The sequence below is a fragment of the Aureobasidium namibiae genome (assembly GCF_000721765.1).
Source record: "Aureobasidium namibiae CBS 147.97 unplaced genomic scaffold scaffold_2, whole genome shotgun sequence".
NCBI lineage: Eukaryota > Fungi > Ascomycota > Dothideomycetes > Dothideales > Saccotheciaceae > Aureobasidium > Aureobasidium namibiae.
Genome location: NW_013581207.1, coordinates 1,486,063 through 1,510,108, shown reverse-complemented (window position 1 = coordinate 1,510,108; position 24,046 = coordinate 1,486,063). Strand labels below are relative to the sequence as shown.

Below are 24,046 nucleotides of genomic sequence, written 5' to 3'. Positions count from 1 at the left end.
TGAGGTCCGCTTGGAATTTGACGTGCCGAAACGGCCTGACTGCTATGGGCGACGGCCAAATAGACATCTGAAGTAGCTATGGTTGATTTGACCTTCACTCCTGGCATCCAGCCATCAACCTGCGATTCACGCGTGTCGTCGCGCAAAAACACCGTCAAACTGCCACCGTAACGGTCACTCGAAGAAAGGCGACGATAACGCCGGTACCGACATGGGCTCACACGATCAACACTCGGACAAAGATGTCAAGTCGACAAGCTCAGACACACCTTCGACACACTCTCTCCCAGTGCCAGATCAACCAGAAGTCGAATCAATCACCACACCTCTACCCACTACCGACGGCATCCACCCACTCCCACATGCACACCATCAAGACGCATCTTCACTGGAGAAACAAGCCACGGCATCAATAGCCAGCGAGGACATAGAACCTATATTCGTACCCAAAGCCCAACGGAGAGGTTTACTAGCCCGCGTGGCCATCATTGCCGAAGTCGAGGATCCCAAACACTATGCTCGCAGGACAAAATGGTTCATCACTTTTGTCGTTGCTGTGGCTGGTGCTGCTGCACCGATGGGTAGTGGAATCATTCTACCTGGCTTATCACAAATCAACCGTGAATTCAACTCTTCATCTACAGTCACCAATCTCTCGGTCGCTCTGTATATGTTGTCCATGTCGGTGTTCCCACTGTGGTGGTCCAGCTTCTCCGAGACTCTGGGACGAAGGACTATCTATCTGGTTTCCTTCTTTCTATTTCTGGTATTCAACATTTTGAGTGCGGTCAGTGTCAACATCTCCATGTTTATTGTCATGCGTGTTCTCTCTGGAGGTGCTGCTGCCTCTGTGCAGGCGGTGGGTGCTGGAACCATTGCCGATTGCTGGGATGTCAAGGAGCGAGGGAATGCAATGAGTATGTTCTACCTAGGACCTTTGTGTGGGCCTCTTCTCGCGCCCATTGTTGGAGGAGCTCTGACACAAGGTCTTGGATGGAGAAGCTGCATGTGGTTTACCACAATCTACGGTGCACTTCTCTGGTTCCTTCTCCTTTTCTTCCTGCCAGAAACGCTCAAGGATACTATCCCTGCTTCAGTCATCGCCGCTTCCTCGGAGAAGGACAGCAACGCACGACCAACACTCTCAAGAACCAGCACACGCCAGAGCGTAGCTCTGAAATCAAAACGCTACATTACCATTTTCCGCCGCTGGTTTGTCGACCCTTTAGCCATCATCCTCAACCTGCGCATACCAGCCGTGGCACTAGTAGTCTACTACGCATCCATAACATTCGGCTCCTTATACGTTCTCAACATCTCCGTCCAACAAACCTTTGACTCAGAGCCCTACTCCTACTCGACCATCATCGTCGGACTCCTCTACATCCCAAACTCACTAGGCTACTTCCTGGCCTCCCTCCTCGGCGGCAAATGGGTCGACAAAATCATGGCTAGAGAAGCCAAAAAGGCCAATCGCTACGATGAGCACGGCCACTTGATCTACCGCCCCGAAGACCGCCTGCGGGAAAACGCATGGTTGGGCGCCATCATGTTTCCTCTAGCGCTCATCTGGTATGGCTGGTCTGCTCGCTACGGCACCTTCTGGTTCGTCCCCATGCTGGCCAACTTCTTCTTTGGCATTGGCAGTATGCTTATTTTTGCTGTCGTCACTACCATGCTTACGGAATTCATGCCTAATAAAGCTAGTCATGGTATTGCGCTGAATAACTTTGTGCGCAATATTTGTTCTTGCGTGGGCAGTTTGGTGGCTAGTCCGTTGATCGATTGGTGTGGGGATGGGTGGTTGTTTACGGTTATTGGGGTGTGGTGTTTGGTCTCTGGTGTCCTTGTTATTTGGAGTATGAGGAGGTTTGGAGAGGGGTGGAGAGTCAGGGCTGCTGAGTTGATGGTTTGAGTTGCTGAGAAGCATGTTTCACTTCATGATCTCTGCGAATTTAGCGTTGCTGTTGCTGGAGTTTGGAAAGGATGGGATTTTTGTCTTGCTGAGTGGTGGTTCATATGTCGTAGATGAGATTTACGTTGACTACCTCTTCTGATACTTCATTGAGTTCTACCACCTGCCGAAATGCTTGATGCAGAATGTAAGAGTCATACACCCATGAAGCAAGATATAAGACTCGAAGTTGATGAGAGAGAAAAAAAATTGTATTCTCGAGGACACGCCCTTTCCATCTAAACCCATCAACTCGAATATGCCAACAAATCATTTTAATCGACCCCTGCCCTCTAATCATCGAACGAAGTCTTCTTACCCGCCGCCTCAACGATAGCAGCAGAAGCTCTAGGCGCATTCGCCAACGCATTACCGGGCCTAATCTTTCTAGCGTCAAACTTCTTTCTGCGCATCTCTTGTCTCGCGTCCGCATCACCCTTGGGTCTGGTCCTCCTTTGAGGTTTGTCTCCGCCGTCAACTTCGGTGATGGGTGCGCCGTTGTTGTCGGAAATGTGGGTTTCGGAGGCCGGGCGGTCTTTGCCGAAGCGCTTCTTGTAGCGTGTGCTGGCGTCTTCGGCGAATTCGCAGCGTAGAGGGCGACCGTGGAGGCGGTTGATGAACCATTTGCGTTTGTTTTGCTTCTTGGGCTTCTTTGTCTTGAGGGTCTTCTTGTTCTCGGTAGCTTCTTCGTTGTCGGAGTCGCTGTCGGAGTCTGATCCTGAGGCCTTTGTCTCTTCTACTTCCTCCTCTTCCTCTTCTTCCTCGTCATCGCTGGCATCGTCAAACTTCCAGATGAAGCCGCGAACAGCAGACTCTGCGGCTTCGAGCTCGGCGAAACGCACCCAAGCGTATCCCTTGCACTTTCCGGTATCTTGGAAGGTGGCCATAAAGACATCTTCCAACTCTCCAGCCTGCGAAAAGTGTGTTTCCAAATCATCTCTGGTGACGTCGAAGTTGAGGTTTCCGACAAAGACACGCTTGCTAGGCGGCATGATGGGCTTGCCATTGGGACCGATTTTCTTGGCCGTTGCATCTCCTGCTGCTGCTGCCGCGGCTTCGCTCGAATCTGCATTGCCAGCCAGAGCGTTGACAGTGGCTGTTGCTTGAGCAGGGCGGCCTTCGAAACTCTTTGCGTTCTTGATCAGGACTTTGCGGCCGCTGACCAGCGTCTCGGACATGGCGATGGCTTTGTTGAGGGACTCCTCTGTAGCAAAGTCGACGTAGGCGAAACCCTTGTTCGAGGGCTTGGTGCGACCAGGCTGTGCGGGACCTTGAGGAACAGGCATGTTCAAACGCGTAATCTCCGCATCGGGAATCTGAGCCTGGCGCGTGAAAAACACACGCAACATATCCTTGTCGACGGCAAAAGCCAAGTTTCCAATCCAGATGCCGTAGTCGCTGCGTTTCTTTTCTCCATCTGCGGCCGCGGCTGCGGCGGCGACGGCGGCAGCGGCACCTTCGGGGTCTTCTTTTGCTCTTTTGGCGGCCTTTTTGGCTTCACGCATTGCCTTTTTCGAGGGAGGTTCGGGGGCGTTGACGTCGACTTCGATTTCATCTTCGGGGAGGACGGCGCGCTTGCGCTTCTTTGTCTTTTCGACCTTGCTGACTTTGGGGGTGGTGTTTTCGGCATCTGAAGATGCGTTTGAGCTTGCGCTCGGGCTGGGGTCGCGTGTTTTGCCCATGGCTTTGTGTGGTGTGTATGTATCGTGTAATTTTCAAAACCTCACTTTCGGCGTTGGACTTTTTTTTTTTTGCTCTCTCGATTATTCTAGCACGACGGGTGACCAATTCTGGGGTTTGGGAAGTGTGGGGGAAGAATGCCAAGAAGAATCACATTGTCGGACACCGGGAATGCCGCGTGGTGCCATGAGTCGTGGGGCGTCATGCAAGCGCGACTGCTCCGACAAGGACGAGAGACAAGAGCTGCAAGACGCAACACAGCAGCCTCACACCGACCAACGCACCTTCCCTGCTTTTTTTAAGAGACACCAGATCAACGCTCCTTCCCTGCCGTCACCCCACACCAAAGCAGCAAACATGTCAGACCAATCGTACGACAACATTCCCCGCGCTGCATCATCATCATCATCATCCTCGGACGATTTGGACTCCCTCCCCTCCACCTCGGCCAGCACAACCTCCATGTCGCCCTCGGAAGAAGAATGGCAATCCGATGCCGAAAGAGAATGGAAAGAGTCATTGCAACAGCTGGAGTTGTTGCTCACAATGGTGCTGGTCCCCTACTTGGGCAAGTACTTTGGCCGCAAAGCTGCCTATTGGGGTGAGTTCTCGACACTCTCTAGTTCTGACGCAAGAGATGCTAATGCAGAATTTCATAGGGTGGACGAAATACATGGAGTGGAAGTACCCTGTGCATATCGAAATCACGAATCCTGGTCTCTTCAAGGGCATCGGTGCCGTCGAAGCTGCTGCCTCGTTGTGAGAGGTAGGGCGCTGAAAGACACATGGAAAAGAAACAACACAAAGAGTGGCTCCCGAAGCCGTCTCGCTGCCAAACAAGTGTTGTCGTTGGCCTTGGGCTAGAAACGACGGTTCTGCGAGAAGCTCTGATGGATAACGTCTGCAAACGCACTGGCATTCCATCACTCGCCAAGTTACTCTAATCAATCATACAGCACGAGTGCTTGTCCACTACAAGATGTTGGAAGGAAGACCAGCGGGCTATGGGTCGCATCGAGCCCTGTCAGCGCGAGGGTGTTGTATCGCAAAGGGCGATGTCGACGTTTGTTGAGGGTGGCTTTGATATACGTGGTTGTCTGAAGGAGCACATCGTTCGCAATGTGTGAGATAGAATCGCAGGTACACCAGCAGGAAATCTCGAGGATTGGTTTTGCATTCGGCAAAGAAATATTCTAGAGACAACGAGATGTAGTGCTGTCCCTCTATCTACGGTGTAGATGAAAGTAATGACAAAAGAGATATGTTCCAAAATATCCAAAGAAACGCCAGATTACTTTTAAACTTAGATGTCAACCATCTCCGTATCTTCGTCTTTTTCTCCATCGTCATCATCAACAACACCATCGTGCAAAACATCAAAGAACAAAAACGCTATCAAACATAAAACAAATCGTTTATCGAGCTCACCCTCGTCGTGCTAAGCAGCCAACAACACAGCCCGGGAAGCAGACAGAGACGTGCAATCTCCATCGTAGCTTCTACAAGACGTCGGTGTCGACATAGCTTGCACGAATGCACTAGCCATAGCCCGCCATGTCATGCAAACCTGGGCCACCAACACGGCAGCCGCAACCTTAGTCTCATCGAGATCAAGGCTTGCAGAGGTTGCAGGAGCAATGGCTTGTCCGGGCGATCGCTTGCGACGATGTCGCAGAGGCTCAGAGGGCGTCGCTGCTGCTTGAGGTGCTGCAGTCCCGCTACTGGCAAGAGCCTCGGACTCCGTGGAGTGCGCCTTGGCCTGCGTGGCCGAGGTTGGCTTCCTGGAGTCCTTGTCGTGGGCGATCGCATCGGAGGGTGTGGATGGCGTGCCGGCTGCGGCAGACAGTCCGCCATGTAGGTCTGGACTGGCAGCCTGAGATCGTGATCGTGGACTGTCGGGTCCAGTACGAATTGTACTCGTAGATGACGATGTGCTAATCGAGTCTGCAGACAGACTGGATGGTCGGGCGGCTGAGGGTGCTTCCCCACTAGCAGCAATGCTATCTTGGCGCACACTTTCAGAGGCAGCGACCTGTAACTTCGTCGTCCTGTCGATCCCGTGACTGCTGACTTCAGCAGTCGGGGCGGTTACTTGAGCAGATACACTGGACGAAATTGATGATAGTCCTGCAGAAGCACTGGGCGAGGAGGGTGAAATTCCTGCAGATGATCTAGCAGGTAGGATCGTTCTAGCCGTCCCCTGGGGTTCGGGTTCGAGAGACGTAGCTGCTCTGGTGTTAGCAAGAGTCTCGTAGACAGCATGAAGACTAAGGCGATGTTTACCAATGCTGTCGCTTCCGCTTGTGTTCCCGATATATCGGTCTCCCGACTTGGGAGACGTAGCATTGGTTTCGGTCACTACATGTCGTAGTCCTGCACCAGCTTGATCATAGGCTTCTTGTTGTGACATCGCCTGGCTTGATCCAATGACCAGGCCATCGCTAGCAATGCTGCTACCAGTGCCTCGGAGTTGTGGTATATCAGGGCGACTGGCATTCACGGTTAGTCCATGAGCCTGTGGAACTAGTTGTGGCGCCATCTCGGCACCGCCAGCATGCATGATCGAGTCCTTGGATGCCGAGCCGCTGAGAAGAGAAGATTGAGTTCCGGTAAGAGTTGCCAAAGAAGAGTACGTGTTACGCAGTTGAGAAGGCGACATATCGTCGCCTGGAGACGAGAGACCCATAAAGGCAGTTTGCTCCTTACCGTCGAGTCCGTCGGCAGTGGAGAAGGCTGTACGGGAGAAGTCCGAGAACGTGCGCCAAGCGCGAGTAGGCGTTTGCGTAGCAGTCGGTGATTCTGAAGCCTGTATTTGTTCCACCGGCTCGTGAATCAGCTCCAGTTGTGGTGTCGGTTGTGGTGAAAGTAGGCCGGTAGACGTGGGGAAGAGCGCTTGTTGGTAGGAAGGCGATGTTTGAGCAAATAGTGGAGTATCGATAAGAGTCCAGTCAGCAGTATCGCTCCACGGCCAGGTAGTCTGCTGAGGAGCTTGAGAGATCATAGCATTGTCGAAGATGAAGTCGTCAGTGATAGGAAGCTCGCTGAACATGTTCTGGTTGAGGAACATGAAGGGATCTTCGTCGACGATGGAAGGTTCTGTGGCTTGGAACATTGCTTTCTCCATCTGTGCCACGCACGCCGAGTTGATGTTCGATGTCGGTGCCTTTGTTTTGGTGACCTTGGAAGAGCGAACCTTCTCCATTTCTGGTTGGTTGTGAGAGCACTTTCGCTTACGCTTGCTGCACGAATCGCAAGCTTTGACGATACGACGCTTGCGGTACTCGAGCTTTTCGGACTCGGTCATCTTTCTGCGTACGCGAGTCTTAGGTTGAGAAGTGGATGACAAACTGAAGACACCGGTCATCTCTTCGAGTCCAGGCTTGGCCTTTTGAGCAGAGCTAGACTGAGACGACGAGTTCTGACGGCTCATTGTGGGAGCTTGGTAAGAGGACATTGATGCAGGAGTGGCCAGGTTGTAGAGATCAGGGCTGCTGAGAGTTGAGGCAGTGGAATCCATGGAGGGCCACCAGGGAGATTTGTTGGAAACATCGTAGGACAGATCGGCTTCCATGGGAATGATGGGAGTTGTCATCTGGTTTTGTTCCTCTGTAAGTTCCTGCTTGAGAAACTCAATGACTGCATTTCTCATGCGGTCCGAATGGGTCTTGACATGAGGGTAGGCGGTCTTCAAGGCGACTGAGATGTATTAGTCATGTCAACGCGGTTTGATATAAGCTTGTTATTACAGAAGAGCTCATCGGAACCCTTGGGAGGGCAGAACTCGAGAGCGGTGGGGTCGGCTTGTTCACCTGAGCGGTAGATGAAGTAGCCAACCATGGGTATTTGGGTAGACGTTTCCATTGTTAAGGAACAAGGATCTTGAACGAGGTTTGAGAATGAAGAAATTTTGATTTCTCTTTTGGAAAGTAGAGGTACGGTGAGTAGAGAGAGTCTCGCAATCTGCGGATGATATGGTGGCTATCAAGGCAGCGGTTTTGCGGTTGAGGTCGCTTCTAGTGACAAGACCACACCGTGTGTTTACGGGTGGTGAGCGAGACTGTCGAAGAGAATGATAGGAGACAAAAGACCAAGAGACTCGAGTCTGGACACAAGCTGGGTAAATACCGTCAGATGGGAGGCCTCCCGGTCGAGTCACCGAAGAGGAGCTAAGCCTTCGTATCCATCCTTCGAGTGGGAAATTGGCCAATCAAGAGCAAGCCATCGCGGTGTCCCCAAATAGGAATAGTCTCCTCCAGAAAGTGGGAGGAGATCCGAGTACCCCCAGTGCTGACCGCCCCTGTCAACTGGTACGAGAGTAGCGATTGAGGCTGAGCAACAGGGGGCGTTTTTAACGATCTGAACCAATGGTGTCCAAGTGTGGGGTACCGTTGGCTCGAGGCTGACTCACTCGAGGGGAAATCAATTGAATGCACAGCTCTCTACAGCTGCCGACACGTAAAATAGACAGACTGCGCCTTTTGGTTGATGATCAGACCATGCCGGAAGGATTTGCGGATGACTTCTCGTCTGCGAATGATAGGATCCCGTTGCATGATGTACATCGACCCGAGACGCGACAGATTGAGAAGTGGTGGAGCGCGCCGTGCATACCAAGAACACGAACTACCAGGAAGCAAGTCGGTCTCTCGTAGATGCGGACAAAAGGCGAGCACAGCGGGGCAGGCCAGGATATCGATCGTGTCTTGCAGCCAAGGACTGTAACCGCCGACGCTGATGGCAGCGCTTGCGGTAGTGGGGCATTGCTCCAATCGCATCGTGTAGCGACATGCAGCATGCTCACAAGGCTATGAGGTAGGGAACATTTAATAATCCAAGGCGGCCGTCCAACTGCGGCCCCTATGTAAGTGTCTCTTTCGTTTCTGTCTCTGCTCTCAAAATCGCGTTGGAGTCAGCTGTGCTTGAATTTGATCTCAACTCTGTGCTGGAAGCTGGATTGGGAAGGAACGATCGCATCTTACCTACGATCAGACTACTCGTTCATCATGTCAAACAACCAAGCCCAATACTTTCCTCGTAAGCCATCATCAATAGCACAACCCGATATGGGCATCACTGACAACCAATCCCTAGCTCCTCCTCAAGGTAAACACATCTGCCATTCGTCTGTCGTATCATCTGACACAATATTGCAAAGAGCAGCAGAGCTATTTCACTCCTCCAGCCTCACATACCCCTCCGAACAACACGCAGCATTATCCACCTCCACCGGCTGCCGACCGACACCACAGCCTAGGAGGCGCATCCTACTCACCAGCTCCCCAATCTCATCTGTCATCACAACAGCACTTCGCTCCTCCACCAGAGACCAGTCGCTTCTCGTACACTGCTGCTCCACAACCTATTCAGACCCAATTCGTATCTCCGCCGTCATCACTTCCTCCACCTGCTGGCAACATTGGTGCACACGAACACGAGGAAAGTCCCGTCTCGCCTCAGCAACAAGCCCTACCTTATTATCCTGGTCCTCCTCAAGATGCTCAGCCCATCGCCGAGAAAGCCAAAGAGCCCGCAAGACCACCCTTGAATACTTCGATGACGAGCAATCTGCCTGGAGGTGCTCCTCCTCAGACACACTTCATTGGAGCAGGCACAACCGTCGACGATGTGGGCACTTTTAATGGAGGAAGTTACAGAATCAGCCACAGAGATACAAACACTATCCTCACCCTTCAACTTGCCATGGGTTGTCCTCTAACCGTCAGACCGGGAGCCATGATTGCTATGTCTGCGACCATGTCTTTGCAAGGTGCGATTAAGTTCTCCTTCAAGAAACTGGTCGCCGGTGGTCATATGGCCCAATCTACCTATACTGGACCTGGTGAACTCTTGCTCGCTCCGCCGTCTCTTGGTGATATCACCAACATCAGACTTACAGGACAGGAGACTTGGAATGTTGGCAAAGATGCCTTCCTGGCTTGCACTCAGGGTGAGTCGTTCTGTGCCCTGTTAATGTCACCTCTTACTGACACTATTCACAGGTGTTATCAAGGATTACAAAGCTCAAGGTCTGAGCAAAGCCATGTTCTCGGGTGAAGGCTTCTTCGTTTACAAAGTGTCCGGCATAGGCATCTTGTGGATCAGTAGCTTGGGAGCGATCATCCGAAAAGATGTGAGTCCATGCTGTGGCTCTTGCAATCCAGGACGTGTTTCTGACCAAAACAGCTTCAAGAAGGTGAAAAGTACATCATCGACAACGGGCACCTGGTTGCGTGGAACGCCAAATACGTGCTGGAACGTGTCGCGAGTGGCGGAATAATATCCAATCTAAGTGCCAGCGAGGGCTTGGTCTGCAAGTTCACAGGTCCAGGGTATGTAACCCTCCTCACGATCTGGTTCACTGCTGACTCTGTCTAGCACTGTCTTTATGCAAACTCGCAACCCTGTGGAGTTTGCGACCTGGCTGTCAACTGAGGGCAGAGTAAAGGGATAGAGTCCTCGTAGGTGGGCTTTCTTTGGGAAGGCATCATTCTTCACGACTCTGGGGGCACTGAAAATAGGAGTTTTTGGGAAGATGATCCTCATCTGAGATTCTCGGGTTGAGCTCAGCGCCGGACTCGAAATTCTCAAGTCATCATGTAGCTGGAGTCACCCTGACTATGATGATCGTCCTAGTCTATAGTCTTCCCTATCAGCCTTATCCACAATTAATACTTGTTTGGTTGATCTCGAGCGTTAGTTATTCCTATCGGTCTATGTTTCGACAGATACGAGAGAGAGTTGCGGAGTTTGGTTGTAGAATGACTCTTTACCAAGTTCTCGACCTCGTTTTCATGATTTTCTCGTTCGTCTTGAAAAATATTGACCAAGGGTTGTAAAATTATGATTCTCACTCGAATATATCCATTAGGCACCAGTAACCAGTCTGGGGACATACTAGATGTATTCAGTCTATCATCCGACACTCCTCTCGAGATATTGGGTGCATGAATGAAGTGATGTATCTATACCAGGGTGATGACCTTGACCACAAATTCACGCCGTTATGGTCTTTCAACGTCTTTGCTGTGTTTCGAAATTAGTCACGGGACATGAGTGTTGGCATCAACGTGTTCGGTCAAGGATCATGCAATGTATTGATGCGATTCGGCATTTGCAGATTTGAAGCACATGGGGGAAAGCTGCACGAAAGGTACTCGGTAACTTCAATTTCATCGACGGAAATGCCATGACTACAACTACGCATAACAAGAAGCCCATGCACAAACTCCCCACCATACACCCCTACTTGATCAACTTGACAATCTGTGCAGCAATGGCCTCATGCATTCTGAACGTCGGATGCAGACTATTCAACCACAGATACTCATCCACTGGGATCCCACACGCAGGATCAAAGGAAGTTGGCGAGGGCGTTCCATTCTGATATTCCGTGCAAAACTCTGTCGTGTTCTTGTACGGACAAGTTTGGGGGTAAGCGCATGGATGCTCATCAATAACGCGCGAAAACACTTTGTGGGTGTCGAAGACATAGGATGTGGCATCCTTGTGGTTTTTGAGAAGTGAGGTAGAGAGGGAAGCGAGGCGATTGTTCCAATCTGCTATTGCGCTTGCTTCGAGGGATTGGGCTGAGGAGCCGGCTGATCGAGTCAAGGGCGATTGATCGACTGGAGGTACGTTCAAGAAGAGGAAGTTGCGGGCGCCGCTGGTGTAGAGTCGATCTACCAAACCAGAAAGCTCGTTGAAGATTGTAGGGATCAGAGTTGCGTTTTGCGAAGCGTAGCTGTTGCCAATGTCGTTGATGCCGATGAAGATTGTGAATAGAGTGTCGTCTGAGGTCCAGGGGACGGGAGAGGAGTGCGAGGCGTATGTTGGTAGGTACTCGTTTTGGACTTGTTGTTTTACGGATAGTACAGTTGGTAGATAGGGTGCCACGAGAGCGGAATCGACGGTTGCGCCACCGTATGCCAAATTGACTGTCTCGATGAAAGATTTGTTGTATGTAGTTGTGAGGTAGTCGACCCAGTTGGGTCCGTTGGAAGACGTGTAGCCACTGTTGTCGTCTCAGTATCATGCTGTAGTTTTCTCTACACAAGAATGCTTACGGATAAGTCGGATTGCCGAGGGGATTGCCAGGCCCTGGCTGCGTGAGAGAGATGTTGAACCCGGTGGTCGTGTACGAGTCACCGCTTTCGCAACAATCAGTAGGTTACCAGGGCGCGTGCTAAAGAAGTCTCACAATGCAAAAATATGCTTGATCCCTGCCCAGCCGGGGTAGTGCGTCTTCTTTGACTGGCTACTTGGTAGACCGTTGACTAGATTGGATAGGCCCAATGCTACGGCAGCGAGCGAGTGAGCTGATGTCCAGATCATGTTTGCAGTTCGTCAAATGACAGAGGAAAGGTCGAAGGTTACAACATCAAGGCGAGGAAGGCGGCGTGGAAATTATACTCTTTGCTAGCTGCAGTGGTTGGACGTGTCGGCTGAAGACATTTTAGAAGAAGCTTCGTGCTTCGGTCTCTCATAGTCCGTGTCGAATGCGGTATAGACGAGAGCGAGCGGAAGAATTATCTCATCTTCTGCCGCTCCGTTTGTGTTGTGCGATTGTGGGTGAAGCTTGACTTGACGATGGACCCCGCACTGCCGATCAATGCAACTGATTTGTGCCATACCCTGATGCCGTGCGACGTGCCCTATTATCCAAAAGGCCATGTGATGTCGATACCCAGGATCATAATGCTCCGTGACATCGTAAATGCATGTTGGTCGTGTCCCGGCTGTGCGAATGCTTCCTGTCCAAAGGTTGGCGGCCGGCGCACAGATAGAGAGCTCCAGGCTCATTCAACCAAAAATCCCATCTCTTCGTCGACAACGCCAGCGAGGCCTTTTGTCTGTCGGTGTGTGCCCGAGTTGACTGGTGGCCATGTCTTTTGTCGGAGTCGTAGTTTTTCGGCATCGAGGAGCGCTTGAGGCATGTTCCTATACGAGTGTCAGGATCTTGAGTAGACGTAAGGGAAAGGAAGGAGACGTAAGGGAAAGGAAGGAGACGTACTCAAGCTTGCCATGAACAACATACTCCTGCTCAGCAAGGGCGTCTGCGAGTTCAATCTGGTGATTGTCTAGCAGCTCCGAGTTGGGTACGACGACTATCGGCACGTCGATACGCAGAGCTTGAAGGATGGTTCCTGAGCCAGCATGGCTAACGACAAGGCCTTCTACGCCGCGGCCACCTCCACCAGTCTTTGCCAGATTCATGTACTGCGCCAGGCCATTTGTATCCAGTCCAAATCCAGACACGTTGACACCAGCACCTTGTTCCTTCGAGGCTACATCCTGCAGCAGCGACTGGAACAAGCCATGACCATCAGCACCATACTGTACGATCAAGTCTGTGTAGTCATTCTGTTCAAGCGAGTTGCAGAAGGCCGAAGAGACGGTGGCACGGATCAGGGCTTGAAAGGAAGCGGTCGCGCCGATTGTCACAAAGCACACCTTGCGGGGGCGACTCGAAGATTCGTTTGACATTGTTGAGGTGGCCGCTTGTATGTAAATGAAGCATCTGGACAGAGTCAACAGCTCCAAGAAGCTGTCAACGGCAATATCTAAAGTCCGCATCGAGAGCTCCGTCGGCTGAGCTTGCCCATGTCTGATTTGTCAAGCAACTATTGGCGGTCTGGTCGGGGCGTCGATAGCGACGGTGAACCTGGATTTTCCTGCCCAGGCTATACAACGAGAAACCTCGACTGACCCAATACATACAGATTCTACATGCATCGCAGCATTACGCGAGTGCCGATCAATCATGTCTGAGGCGTAAACTTCTGGCCCTACAGAGAACTGACACGCTGATCGCTTCGGCCTTCGCGGTAGCCTGAGCAAGCAAGCCCTGAGAACGTCTCCTCTTGCTTGACATGTTTGCCCACACCCTTGTCCGCAACACCTGAACACTCGTGGCTGCATGCTGTTATCACGCGAGTCTTCATCGTTCCTGCCGAGTGATTGCTTATTCGCACTTCCTTCTCGAATCTCGACCGAGTCCTTCTCGCTTACCCTGATGTCTCATCCCTGACCTGACTGTCGGCCTACATTTTCTGTTCATTGACCCAAAATACAGATCGATCCACCTATAGCCCGTAGCGATAGCGACCCTCGCCCTAACAGACACCCTAAGCTTACAGATTTAGATTATGGTAGAGTATGACTTTGGCAAAACTCGGTCGCATGCTTCAACGGCGCCTCTATACGAGATAACTTCCAAGCATACTGAGCTTGTAGCACATTGGCATCGCCAACCGCAGCCACTCTACACATATTGCCCCTACTATCGTCCTTTCGAGCCTCTTGTGCCATCTCGCTTCGACCTCAATCAACTGTTACTGAGGGAACTTATTCCAACGGCTGATTTTCCTAACGGTCAGACGTTACTGCCGCGTGGGAGAAGGCGAGTGCCGCAAAGTCCAGCCATTTATCCTCCAAATCGCCTCTGACGCTGGACTACTCGCTTTCTCCTGCGAAACGGTCCGTTGACTGCACTCGACGTTTTTCTCAGAATTCCGTGTCAACGGCTATAACAACGGCGTACAAGCCTGCTTCGAGCACCGAACCTTCGGGACTTGGACTGACACTTGCGGCTGTTTTTGCCATTCTGCACTACAGCCTTGTGAAAAACACGTCTGCTCGATCCTGCAGCATATACTACAACAATTGATGCCAACGGCCCGTTTAGGATCATCAGCTTTCCAGAAGGCCAATTGCACAGACAGACACCGTGTAGACCTGCACTCTTCGGCTACCTGCCGACAGCCTGGCTCAAGCGTTTTCGCATTTCTGCACCAGAACAGCATGGCTGGCTCTGCACGGTCGTGGTTCTCTTCCCTTTACGGCAGCCATGTGGTGAAGCCGGTTAGGCTTGTACTTGGTTAAGGTTCTGGAGCCTCAATGTTGGAGAAAAAACACGCGATGCAATAGTGCAGCGGTTGTCACTGGAGCAGAAGCCTATCGCCCAAGTTTCTAAGGTGCTGGAACCAGGGAGCCCTCGTCCACCACAGATATAAAGCTCGTCGAACCACCGCCCAGAAACAAAATCATCAGCACGATCAATCTACTCTTCTACAGCCTAATCGACTAATCAGCTCGCCTTCCTTCGTTCTTATACATTCTTATACATCCTCTCGCTTCAACTACTACTCCACCACAACCACCACTACTTCAGCAACCATGCACTTCTCTACCTTCCTCCCCGTTATGGCCTTCGGTGCCGCCCTTGTCCAGGCTGTCCCTGCTGACGACCTCGTCGCCAGAGGTGCCGTCTGTGTTGACAGCGATATGGCTCGTGTCCGCGCTGCCGAGTCTGCTCCCTATGGCTTCTGTACCAAGTGGATCGGCGCTTCCACCCACACTTCCTCGCCCATCAACGGCCTGACCATGAAGCGTGTCTCGGCTGCTTGCCAGTGCATCGTCTCCGAGGCCAAGAAGGCTGCCGCCTCTTCCTCCAAGGCTTCGATGCTCTCTGTTGCCTCCAAGTCCAAGGCTTCTGCCTCTTCTGTCCTCTCGGTCTCCAGAGCCTCAGTCTCTAAGTCCAAGGCTTCGGTTGCCTCGGTCTCCAAGGCTTCGCGTGTCTCGGTCGCCTCTGTCTCCAAGGCTTCTGCCGCCTCTCGCGTCTCGGCCGCCGCCGCTGCCGTCTCCAAGTCCAAGGCCTCTGTTGCCTCTGCCTCTGTTGCTTCCGTCTCCAAGTCGCGCGCCTCTGTTGCCTCGGTCTCCAAGGCCTCTGCCGTCTCGCGTGTTTCGGCCGCTGCCGCTTCTGCCTCCAAGTCCAAGGCTTCGGTCGCTTCCATCTCTCAGGCTTCCGTTGCCAGCGTCCGCGCCTCTATCGCTTCCGTCTCCAAGGCTTCGCGCTCATCTGCCATGCTTGCTTCTCAGTCCAGCGTCCACAACGTTGCCGCTTCCAAGGCCTCCGTCTCCGCTGCCTCGGTTGCCTCGGCCAAATCTGTTGCTGCCTCCAACTCCAGAGTCGATGCTTCTTCCACCAGACTCGCTGCCGTCTCTGCCTCCAAGGCCTCGGCTGCCTCTGTTGCCTCTTCCATCTCTTCCGTTTCCGCTGCCTCCGCTGCCTCCGCTGCATCTGCCGCCAAGGTCTCCAGCGTTGCTGCTCGCTCTTCTGCCAACTCTGTCGCTGCTGTTTCTTCCAACTCTGTCGTCTCTGCTTCGCGTGCTTCGGTCTCTGCCGCTCGCGCCTCCGAGGCCTCTGTTGCCAGCTCCCAGTCGGTTGCCTCCAAGGCCTCTGCCTCGTCTGCCATGTCCGTCTCGCGCGCCTCTGTCGCTTCCGAGTCTCGCGCTTCGGCCTCCGCCTCCAAGGCCTCGGTTGCCTCTGCTTCCCGCGCATCGGCCTCTGCCTTTGCCACTGCCATTGTCCCCTTCAACGGCACCACCAACGCCCGTCACTAAAGCACTCGCTTTCCTTGATTGTCGTCTTTTCTTTTGTCTTCTTGCATATGCCACACATGGCCTGGGCATCTCCTCTACCATTCTCCTGTCGTTTCTCTCCAAAACAGAACTACACACCTGCTGGCACAGTCTGCAAACCCTTTTTTATTAATGTATAACCCTTGGACAGTATGCCGGGTCAGCTTGTCTATCTCTCATATATTAAAAAAGTAGACAGCTCTTTTTCTTTTTTCTAATACACTTTGATCTTTAAAAACTTGAATAACCTTCTTGCCTTTGCCTTTTGCGACTTGTTCTTTTGGTGAACATTTGTGATCATCGCTTCAGCTACAACATATATTTTAGACCCAAAACTCTCGACTACAACATGCAGGCAGAGATCACGTTCTCAAGAGTGGCACTCAACGACTCGTGAGCATCGGATGGTCATCAAGAAGTAAAAACATGTGTTTTGACAATTCATATGAAAAAAAAACTTCAACCCCCCCTTCCATGACGCCCTTCCGCATACCATAAGCAACAAGAAGATAACAACCCTACACATCAGAAACCGTAACATTCCTCACCCTCTGCACAATAAAAACAACCACAACGGCAAGAAGCAGAATGCCATTGAACCCTGCAAGCATATAGAAAGGTGCACCAGTACTCGTCTTGTCGAACAACACACCACCGAGTTTGGTGAGTAGGAGAATACCCACGCCGCCGGATAGAGAGTAGACTCCAGCGATAGTACCCTTTAGTTGTGCGCGGTCGAGTTCTGTGGGTGCTTGCTCGGTGGAGGGTTGTTGGGAGGGAGTTTCGTTGACGGGAGAGAGCAGTGGAGCGGTTTCCGTGGGTCCATCGGCGGACAAGGGAGCTTCATTGGAGGGCTCGAATGCTTCGGGTAGGGTGTCTTCGTTGGTGGGAGTCGAGGGTTGTGTAGGTGAAGAAGCTTGGATGCCCTTTGCGAGGATGCCCAACGAGCATACTATCGCTGAGATCTGACTGAAGCCGAGGAGGACAACAGCCAAAATTGCGCCTTTGCCGTCAGTGTTTCCATGAAAAGGATCAGGATTGTCGAGGAGGCCGAATGAGATACATCCAATGATACCGGCGATGGCGCCCAGACCGAGAGGAAAGTAGGATAGGTGTTGTCCTTTGTTGCTCATGTATCCGTTGAACCAGCCGAATAGAGGTGCAGCTAGCAGTGCCGTCAATTGCGAGAATCCGGTCAGCATGGATGCAAGTGTGTATGCGCGCTTGCAGCTGGACTTGATGTCTTCGCTTGGGTCGTCGGAGCAGAGACCTTTGCGGATGAAGTAGGCGTTGACGAAGAGGGGGATGAACAGTGATATACCCACTGAAGAAGCCCTTGCGACAAAACCACCCAGATATCCCAGAGCGATTCGAGAGTCGGTGAAACCAAGCATGACGGCAGAACGAACAAGCTGATAGTATGATGGCGTTGGCTTCGAGTTTGAAGCGTCTTCTTCGTCGGTACTCCTTCCAGAGTAGAATAGTCTGTAGAAGCCCTTGTCCTCTTCACCCGGAAGTCCGCGTAAAGTCAGAGACACTAGCATGGCAACAACGATAGACACGCTTCCGACAAGGTAGAAACTGTCTTTGACGGCATCGGCCTGAGCAACACCTTCTCCAGAGAACTTGACGGGCAGAGGTAGGAAGATACCAACGGCCACCAGAGCGCCGATGCCAGTGAACATGCCCACGTAACCAGCAAGTTGACTGAGATCTGACTTGTCTGGCTTGGAAGAGTCTGTGGCGAAGCGACGTTTCTGCGATCGACGTCGAAGATTGGCTGGCCTCTGGACGTAACGTGCAGGTGTGATGGTGACCTCGCTGCTGATACTGAAAGCACCAGAGTTTCGAATGTTGGAATTCGTCGGCGTGGCAATGCCTTCCCCATAGGTCTGACCAGCTTCAGGGGAGCTTGTATGCTTGCGCTCAGCCGTCATTGTAGGCAGGATAGCCGTGACCATGGTCGAACAAGCGGCACCTCCGACACTGAACGCCATCCTACCGAGCAGCAACTGCGGGTAAACATTGTGACTCTGCACCAGCAACATCAAACTGGCACCAATGATCAAATACCCAACCACAGCCACATTCCTAACTCCAATCTTGTCGCTCAGCAGTCCCCAGAGAGGGCACGCGACCAAAGCGACAAGCTCGTCGGCAAAGCCCAGCGTACCGACTATATCGCCGACACCATGCTTGCGCCCGATGACGTCCGTGACAACAAACGAGATGGACGCATTGAGAAAGACCAGAAACGAGATGGAGAAGAGGGCTACTCCGAGCAGATAGCTTGCAGTTTGGAGCTTGGTCGCGGTGATCTTGCGAATAATCATGTTGTGGAGATCTACTACAGGTTGTCGTTGCTTGGAGACACTTGCTGTGGACATTGTTGATGATGATGATCACCATGATGACGAGGCTGATGCTGGTCCGTGGGCTAGGGAGATCATGATCTTACTGTTTGCAACGTTCGGCGTGTTTAGAACGTGGACACCAGACTCCACATCCTGTGTCTCTCCCTGTGCAAGTGTGGGTATCCATGTATGACTATAGAAATGCACAATGTTGTTGGGAACCATGACAGTATTCATTGAGAGGCGGCTGTTCGTCGACTCTCCTTGGCCACGACCCATTCTTGGAGATCATTGTGCATCTTTATCGTGGTAACATCACTCATACCATCACGAGAGATCACAGATAAGTGAACATGCAAAGTCCCAGCAAGATAAAATTTCATCATTGAAATACTCATACAGTCTTATCCCCTCCACTCTCGTTTGTCTTTATGATCCCCCCGTGAACATACACCGTACCCCCGGAACCCCCCTTCACTTCTTGCCCTTCCTGAGGCCGAACAGGGATTTCTAACCTCTGCTGGCGTTTGGCTTGTTGGGCGTCGATGGTGTCGGGGGGCCCGGTGGCGGCAGACGCATCCATAGTGCTGCACGAGAAGCGCCCCATGTGCCCTCGGTCGAGAGAGAGGCGTGGTTGTTGTCGGCTGGGGGAGCAGCCTGGAGGCTTGCTTGAATCGACCCTCGGCTATAGGGGCGCTCCTCGTGCACGGCTTGAGCTTGTGCAGCGCGGTCTAGAGTAAATGAGGTCAGCGTATGCGATGCGGATCATGGGAAGAACGATTGGATACCTGGATGCTCGCGCTTGACGTTCGACCAAAATGCTTCGTAGCAGGCGCAGGCGCATTCTGTGTGTCTTGCTGCGACTGCGCACTGTGCTTTGCACGCACACGTCGACTTACACACACAGAATACGCCTACGCCTTGCTGTCCTTCTAGCATGGCGATGGTCTCGTCGATCATGGCTCCCACACGATCTATTGCTTCTTCTTCTTCTGCTTGACTCTGCGAGGAGCCAGATCGTTGTGCCACTGCGGCACGGGAATTGGTCGAGGTGTGGTGGTGGTGGGAGTGCTGCATGATGGTGGTGTTTGATGGGACCTGATCGAGTCTGTGGTATTGCTTGGGAAGGAGTCTAGGTACTGAGTAGGGTATGAATTATTGTGTGCGCTTCACATGAGAGAAGCCTCGACTAGCGCGTTCGCCGACTGGCTCAAAAGTGACGATTGATAGACTCTATACCAGTGAAGACGACAACTGCTGGCCCATACTCGCTCGACTCATGCGAGCAACTATAGGCGAGGATATGGAATTGCCTCCTTAGCAGTGACGTCTCTGACTACGTCGGCGACAAGCAGACCAACGTTCACAAGCATTGAGCCAGGCGTTTTGTGTTATGGCCAAGATCGAAATGATGGACAGACTTGTGGTCGTCGGCGAGCTAACAAGAGTCCTAGAGTCGGTCGGTCCATGACGAATGTAGGTCTAGCAACAAGTCCTAGGATCGCATAGTATCGTTCATCTTCCGGAAGACGCCCAAGAAGCCACCGCCCGTAATTCTCTCTCCGACTTTGGGTCTGCAAACAAAGGTCCAGTTGGAGTCCTCGGGTTTGGCTTCTTTCAGGGTTTGTGCTGGATCTCTGGTAATGGACTCCTCTGCCGCTTCAGATCCGGAAGATTGTGCAGAATCGGTGACCTCCTCTGTTGGCTGGACCTTCGACGAAGCACGTGGTCTCACAGCGCGTAGGTCCCATGGTTTGCCACCGCTACTTCCATTGTTTCCGAGCTCCAGAGTCTGGTCAAGAAACAAGGGGATGTTTTCTCGCTTGATCTTCTGAATGCATTCCAGAATCTGAGTGATGGATGGGTTGAAGATGATGAGTGTTCCGTCGTTCTGAAGTGCCGAAGCAACAGCTGAAATATGGTTGTGAGTAGCGGGAAGATCCAAGAAGGCGTGCGTCAGGAAAGGTTCTTCTGAGTCACGACGGGCGCGTTCGGATTCGATCCATTCGCTGACGTCTCCAACGTGGAAATCAACGTTGTCGGCATAGAGACCGTGGCGATAGCCCGCAACAATCTTGGCCGCATGCTTGGAATGCTTGGACGAAATCTCGATGCTGTGAATAACAGCCTTCCGGGAAGCCTTCCAAGCGGCCAAAGCATTATCACTCTCAGGCAGCTGTTCACCACTGACACTCTCGGTGCCAGAAAGATCTTCCGTAAGCTCAGATACTGGTGCTGTTTTGGGCGCTTGAGAGTTGGCACCATTGATTGCTCGGCTCAGATGCAAAGTAAGCGCTCCGTGGCCAGTGCCAGCCTCAAGTACTTCGATCTTCTCACCAGTCTCTGCGGCAGAAGGATGGAAGTCAAAGAGACTCACGATGAGATTTGCATCGGCCGGATAGATCTGGACGAGGTCAGTCAACAAGCAAGAATGGTATTCTGAATCAGAACTCACAGGAGTCACGAGTCTTCTGGTCATGTTGACATACTCGGCCAGAGTGATGGTATGGATTCTGTACTCATGACCAGCAGAAGACGTGACCAAGTCTCTCGGGCTCTTTCCGATGATGTCTGCATGGGAGATGTCGCCTTTGTGGGTACTGATCCTGTTGGCGGGATTCAGAGGCTTTGACACGATGGTGTTGTCTTGGTTGTTCTTCTGGCGAAGTATGACAACGTCCCGTTCGACAAAGGTGGTCAAAGTCCTGGATTGGCCATGGATACGGCGTAGAGGGATCGAGACTGGACGCATCATGTCTTCTTACGAACAAAAGGCGCAGGCAAAGGCAAGACAGGCTTCAGAGCAGAATCAGATTTGGCTATACGCTTATCGATAAGGGAAGTATGGAATAGAGTGTGTCGATCTGCTGTTCACGGTTGTGGGGAAATGGGAAGGCGCAAGCTGTCAGAAGATGCCAAAGTTGCTTCTTCCTCTTGTTCTGCCCAGCATCGCATTGCACAGGCACGAGATCGCTTGTGCTGTCGCAATGCCTGTGAGCCCCCAGTCATGACCCGTCGCATTGTAGGTGCCGCTCATCTCCCGTACCAGCAAACATAGACAAAGCGAGACTGACACGGTCCCACAGGTTCGCACCGTCAGCCAGCTCGGCGCCCTGCTGCTCACCGCCCTGCTCTTCGTCTTCCTTGTCGATACCCGCTACCGCCTGCTCCCGCACTCCATCCATACCGCAAACTTCCTGCATCATCCCGGTCTCATCGTCACCGATGTCACCTTGACCACCTGCTCGTCCATCAACCCTTTGTCTTCATGTCAACTCGACCCTTCCAAATGGCATCGTATCGAAAAGGACTTGTACCTGCATAGCGGCTGGATCTCGTCCGCATACCTGCACATACAGCGCAAAAAGGAGGAGGAACTCACCGATGACGACAAGGTTGTTGTTGACCTCCGTGTTGGCCGTCTGGACCCCGGTGTCGGCGAAAAGGGCCAGCAGCAGGAACGATGGGAGTCTCGTCCTGGCAACATTTGGCTCTTGAGGAGCAGCAAGAAAAAGGACTCAGACAGCGACAGAGCTGTCACCGCTGTCGACCTTCTATTCGGCGCCGATGCCGTCGATCCACGCCCAGGTTGGTCTGTGACACAGACTCCCCTACTCCTCGATGCCGCCTCTAATCTCCATGCCGCTCGCATCAGCATTCGCCATGGGCCCGTGCGAGCTGAAAAGAAGGACGTCGTTCCAAGAATTCGCAAGGATGGAAAATTCAAGATTATACAGCTCAGTGATCTGCATTTGAGCACTGGCACTGGCTCCTGCAGAGACGCCATCGACGCGACTGGTCCTGTCAAGGGCAACTGCGAAGCCGATCCTCGCACACTTGATTTTGTTGGCCGGATACTTGACGAAGAGGCTCCGGATCTGGTCGTACTAGGTGGCGACCAGGTCAACGGTGACACAGCGCCAGATGCACAAAGCGCCATTTTTAAATTCGCCGATCTGCTCATCTCACGCTTTATACCTTACGCTGCCATCTTTGGTAACCACGACGATGAAGGCTCAAAGGCTACTCGTCTCTCTCGCGAAGCTCAAATGTCTCTGCTTTCCACTATGCCTTTCTCGCTCTCTCGTCCGGGACCTGACAATGTTGATGGAGTTGGCAATTATTACGTCGAGGTTCTAGCCCAATCTCCTTCTCAGAACTCGGCCATTACTCTATATTTCCTCGACTCCCACAGCTACAGTCCGGATGAAAAGACATATAGAGGTTACGATTGGGTCAAGCCCAACCAGATTCAATGGTTTACCGAGACTGCTCAGAGCCTCAAGGCACAACACGCCAAGTATACCCATATTCATCTCGACATGGCTTTCATCCACATCCCGCTCCCAGAATTTGCCATGCAAGGCAATGTTGTCGCTGGTGGCGAATTCAGAGAACCAAGCACTGCACCTGGCTTCAACTCTGGCTTCTACAAAGCACTCAAAGAACAAGGTGTTGTTTCTGTGGGCTGCGGTCATGATCATGTCAACGATTACTGCGCTCTCACTCCTCAATCCAAGGATGCTGCCAAGAGTGAAAACGTCGGCCCTTGGATGTGCTACGCAGGAGGCAGTGGCTTCGGTGGCTACGCTGGTTATGGTGGCTTCCATCGTCGGGTCCGAGTCTGGGATGTCGACATGAATTCCGGAAGAATAGTGACCTGGAAGCGTGTCGAATGCTGTGGCGACGATCTCAAGAAGCGTATTGGCGAATTGCTGATCGTTGATGGAGGTCGCGTTGTCGTCCCACCAGAGTCCAGTTAATTGAGGCACATATTATGGCTTCTTGTGTCGTTACACCCGTCGCCCGACCCATTCCTGGAGGACTTATACCAGCAACAAGACCTACTTATAGCTCACGACAGGATACCATCCATTGATTCCCTGTAACGCGTATCGACAAATGCGTTGTTACGCCTTTCGATGACAGCGGCTCCGAAGACTGGAGTATGGGGACAAACCACATCAACCCCGTCAAACGGAGTTCTCATGACCAACTCTTATGTTATTATGTGTAATGAATGCTCGGCCTGATTGCGGGTGGTGCTGGGGAAGCACTAGTTCTTTTTACCCGGACAACGGGGCGGATGGTCATGGGCAGCAGTATATGCCGAATTGTACAAATGTAGATCACAGCTTCAGCGTGTATTTCTATACATTGTGATCGATCAATTCAAAGGTCGCCATGACTTCGCGACGATGAAGATCATATATACTTTTGGAGCACGCGATGAACACCACGTGTACGCGGTACAGAAGCAGCGTCGAATGTGGGAACCCCACAGGCAACACCCACACGAAAAGCAATCCTCCGGAGAAGGGCCACGGGAAAATTCGTGGATATTCGTGGATAAATGTTAGCCTCGGGGTATCTCGACAGTATCTCGTCAAAAACGGGCCTTCTTCGCGAAGGCAAGCAGTCGACGAAGGGCATAAATGGTCGTGTGCCCCCAGGCCTGGCATTTGACCCCCGAAGCCTCCAGCTTCTGCCAAATGGAAGTCTGTAAAACCATCAACAATCACCCATCAAGAGGACACTCGCGTCTACCAGAGAACTATGGATCCAACAGCACAAGACAGAGGACTGATCTAGATGAGTCGAGTCGTAGGCGAAATGCACATGTTCACCACGATGCGGT

The 24,046-nt window shown here is 52.2% G+C and overlaps 12 protein-coding genes across 12 annotated transcripts; 5 read left to right on the top strand and 7 right to left on the bottom strand.

Moving 5' to 3' along the window:
- Positions 1 to 211: 211 nt before the first annotated feature.
- On the top strand, positions 212 to 1,915 carry M436DRAFT_38675 (MFS general substrate transporter; the record flags this gene model as incomplete). Its single annotated transcript, XM_013575402.1, has 1 exon — positions 212 to 1,915. The coding sequence occupies one exon, from the start codon at positions 212 to 214 to the stop codon at positions 1,913 to 1,915; it is 1,704 nt and encodes a 567-aa protein (XP_013430856.1).
- Positions 1,916 to 2,253: 338 nt separating this feature from the next.
- Positions 2,254 to 3,540, bottom strand: M436DRAFT_13652 (uncharacterized protein; the record flags this gene model as incomplete). The annotated part of the gene is made up of 1 exon (XM_013575103.1): positions 2,254 to 3,540. A coding segment is annotated over one exon (1,287 nt), but the record flags the coding sequence as incomplete, so codon positions are not given.
- Positions 3,541 to 3,991: 451 nt separating this feature from the next.
- M436DRAFT_78681 (uncharacterized protein) lies at positions 3,992 to 4,397 on the top strand (the record flags this gene model as incomplete). The annotated part of the gene is made up of 2 exons (XM_013575935.1): positions 3,992 to 4,235; positions 4,294 to 4,397. The coding sequence occupies 2 exons, from the start codon at positions 3,992 to 3,994 to the stop codon at positions 4,395 to 4,397; spliced, it is 348 nt and encodes a 115-aa protein (XP_013431389.1).
- A 681-nt stretch (positions 4,398 to 5,078) lies between these two features.
- On the bottom strand, positions 5,079 to 7,495 carry M436DRAFT_27875 (uncharacterized protein; the record flags this gene model as incomplete). Its single annotated transcript, XM_013575125.1, has 3 exons — positions 5,079 to 5,860; positions 5,918 to 7,330; positions 7,381 to 7,495. Coding segments are annotated over 3 exons (2,310 nt in total), but the record flags the coding sequence as incomplete, so codon positions are not given.
- A 1,142-nt stretch (positions 7,496 to 8,637) lies between these two features.
- Positions 8,638 to 10,085, top strand: M436DRAFT_78679 (DUF124 domain-containing protein; the record flags this gene model as incomplete). Its single annotated transcript, XM_013575934.1, has 5 exons — positions 8,638 to 8,737; positions 8,790 to 9,581; positions 9,634 to 9,764; positions 9,818 to 9,963; positions 10,010 to 10,085. The coding sequence occupies 5 exons, from the start codon at positions 8,638 to 8,640 to the stop codon at positions 10,083 to 10,085; spliced, it is 1,245 nt and encodes a 414-aa protein (XP_013431388.1).
- Positions 10,086 to 10,876: 791 nt separating this feature from the next.
- Positions 10,877 to 11,965, bottom strand: M436DRAFT_38932 (uncharacterized protein; the record flags this gene model as incomplete). Its single annotated transcript, XM_013575449.1, has 3 exons — positions 10,877 to 11,645; positions 11,698 to 11,781; positions 11,832 to 11,965. The coding sequence occupies 3 exons, from the start codon at positions 11,963 to 11,965 to the stop codon at positions 10,877 to 10,879; spliced, it is 987 nt and encodes a 328-aa protein (XP_013430903.1).
- Positions 11,966 to 12,429: 464 nt separating this feature from the next.
- On the bottom strand, positions 12,430 to 13,117 carry M436DRAFT_37962 (uncharacterized protein; the record flags this gene model as incomplete). Its single annotated transcript, XM_013575274.1, has 2 exons — positions 12,430 to 12,571; positions 12,645 to 13,117. 2 exons carry the CDS (start codon positions 13,115 to 13,117, stop codon positions 12,430 to 12,432), a joined length of 615 nt encoding a protein of 204 aa, XP_013430728.1.
- Positions 13,118 to 14,809: 1,692 nt separating this feature from the next.
- On the top strand, positions 14,810 to 16,036 carry M436DRAFT_60743 (uncharacterized protein; the record flags this gene model as incomplete). The annotated part of the gene is made up of 1 exon (XM_013575610.1): positions 14,810 to 16,036. The coding sequence occupies one exon, from the start codon at positions 14,810 to 14,812 to the stop codon at positions 16,034 to 16,036; it is 1,227 nt and encodes a 408-aa protein (XP_013431064.1).
- A 536-nt stretch (positions 16,037 to 16,572) lies between these two features.
- Positions 16,573 to 18,387, bottom strand: M436DRAFT_69873 (uncharacterized protein; the record flags this gene model as incomplete). Its single annotated transcript, XM_013575765.1, has 1 exon — positions 16,573 to 18,387. One exon carries the CDS (start codon positions 18,385 to 18,387, stop codon positions 16,573 to 16,575), a length of 1,815 nt encoding a protein of 604 aa, XP_013431219.1.
- Positions 18,388 to 18,918: 531 nt separating this feature from the next.
- Positions 18,919 to 19,485, bottom strand: M436DRAFT_78674 (uncharacterized protein; the record flags this gene model as incomplete). The annotated part of the gene is made up of 2 exons (XM_013575933.1): positions 18,919 to 19,139; positions 19,308 to 19,485. 2 exons carry the CDS (start codon positions 19,483 to 19,485, stop codon positions 18,919 to 18,921), a joined length of 399 nt encoding a protein of 132 aa, XP_013431387.1.
- Positions 19,486 to 19,903: 418 nt separating this feature from the next.
- Positions 19,904 to 21,160, bottom strand: M436DRAFT_69872 (uncharacterized protein; the record flags this gene model as incomplete). Its single annotated transcript, XM_013575764.1, has 2 exons — positions 19,904 to 20,812; positions 20,864 to 21,160. The coding sequence occupies 2 exons, from the start codon at positions 21,158 to 21,160 to the stop codon at positions 19,904 to 19,906; spliced, it is 1,206 nt and encodes a 401-aa protein (XP_013431218.1).
- Positions 21,161 to 21,415: 255 nt separating this feature from the next.
- Positions 21,416 to 23,171, top strand: M436DRAFT_69871 (phosphatase DCR2; the record flags this gene model as incomplete). Its single annotated transcript, XM_013575763.1, has 2 exons — positions 21,416 to 21,430; positions 21,495 to 23,171. The coding sequence occupies 2 exons, from the start codon at positions 21,416 to 21,418 to the stop codon at positions 23,169 to 23,171; spliced, it is 1,692 nt and encodes a 563-aa protein (XP_013431217.1).
- Between the last annotated feature and the right edge of the window lie 875 nt (positions 23,172 to 24,046).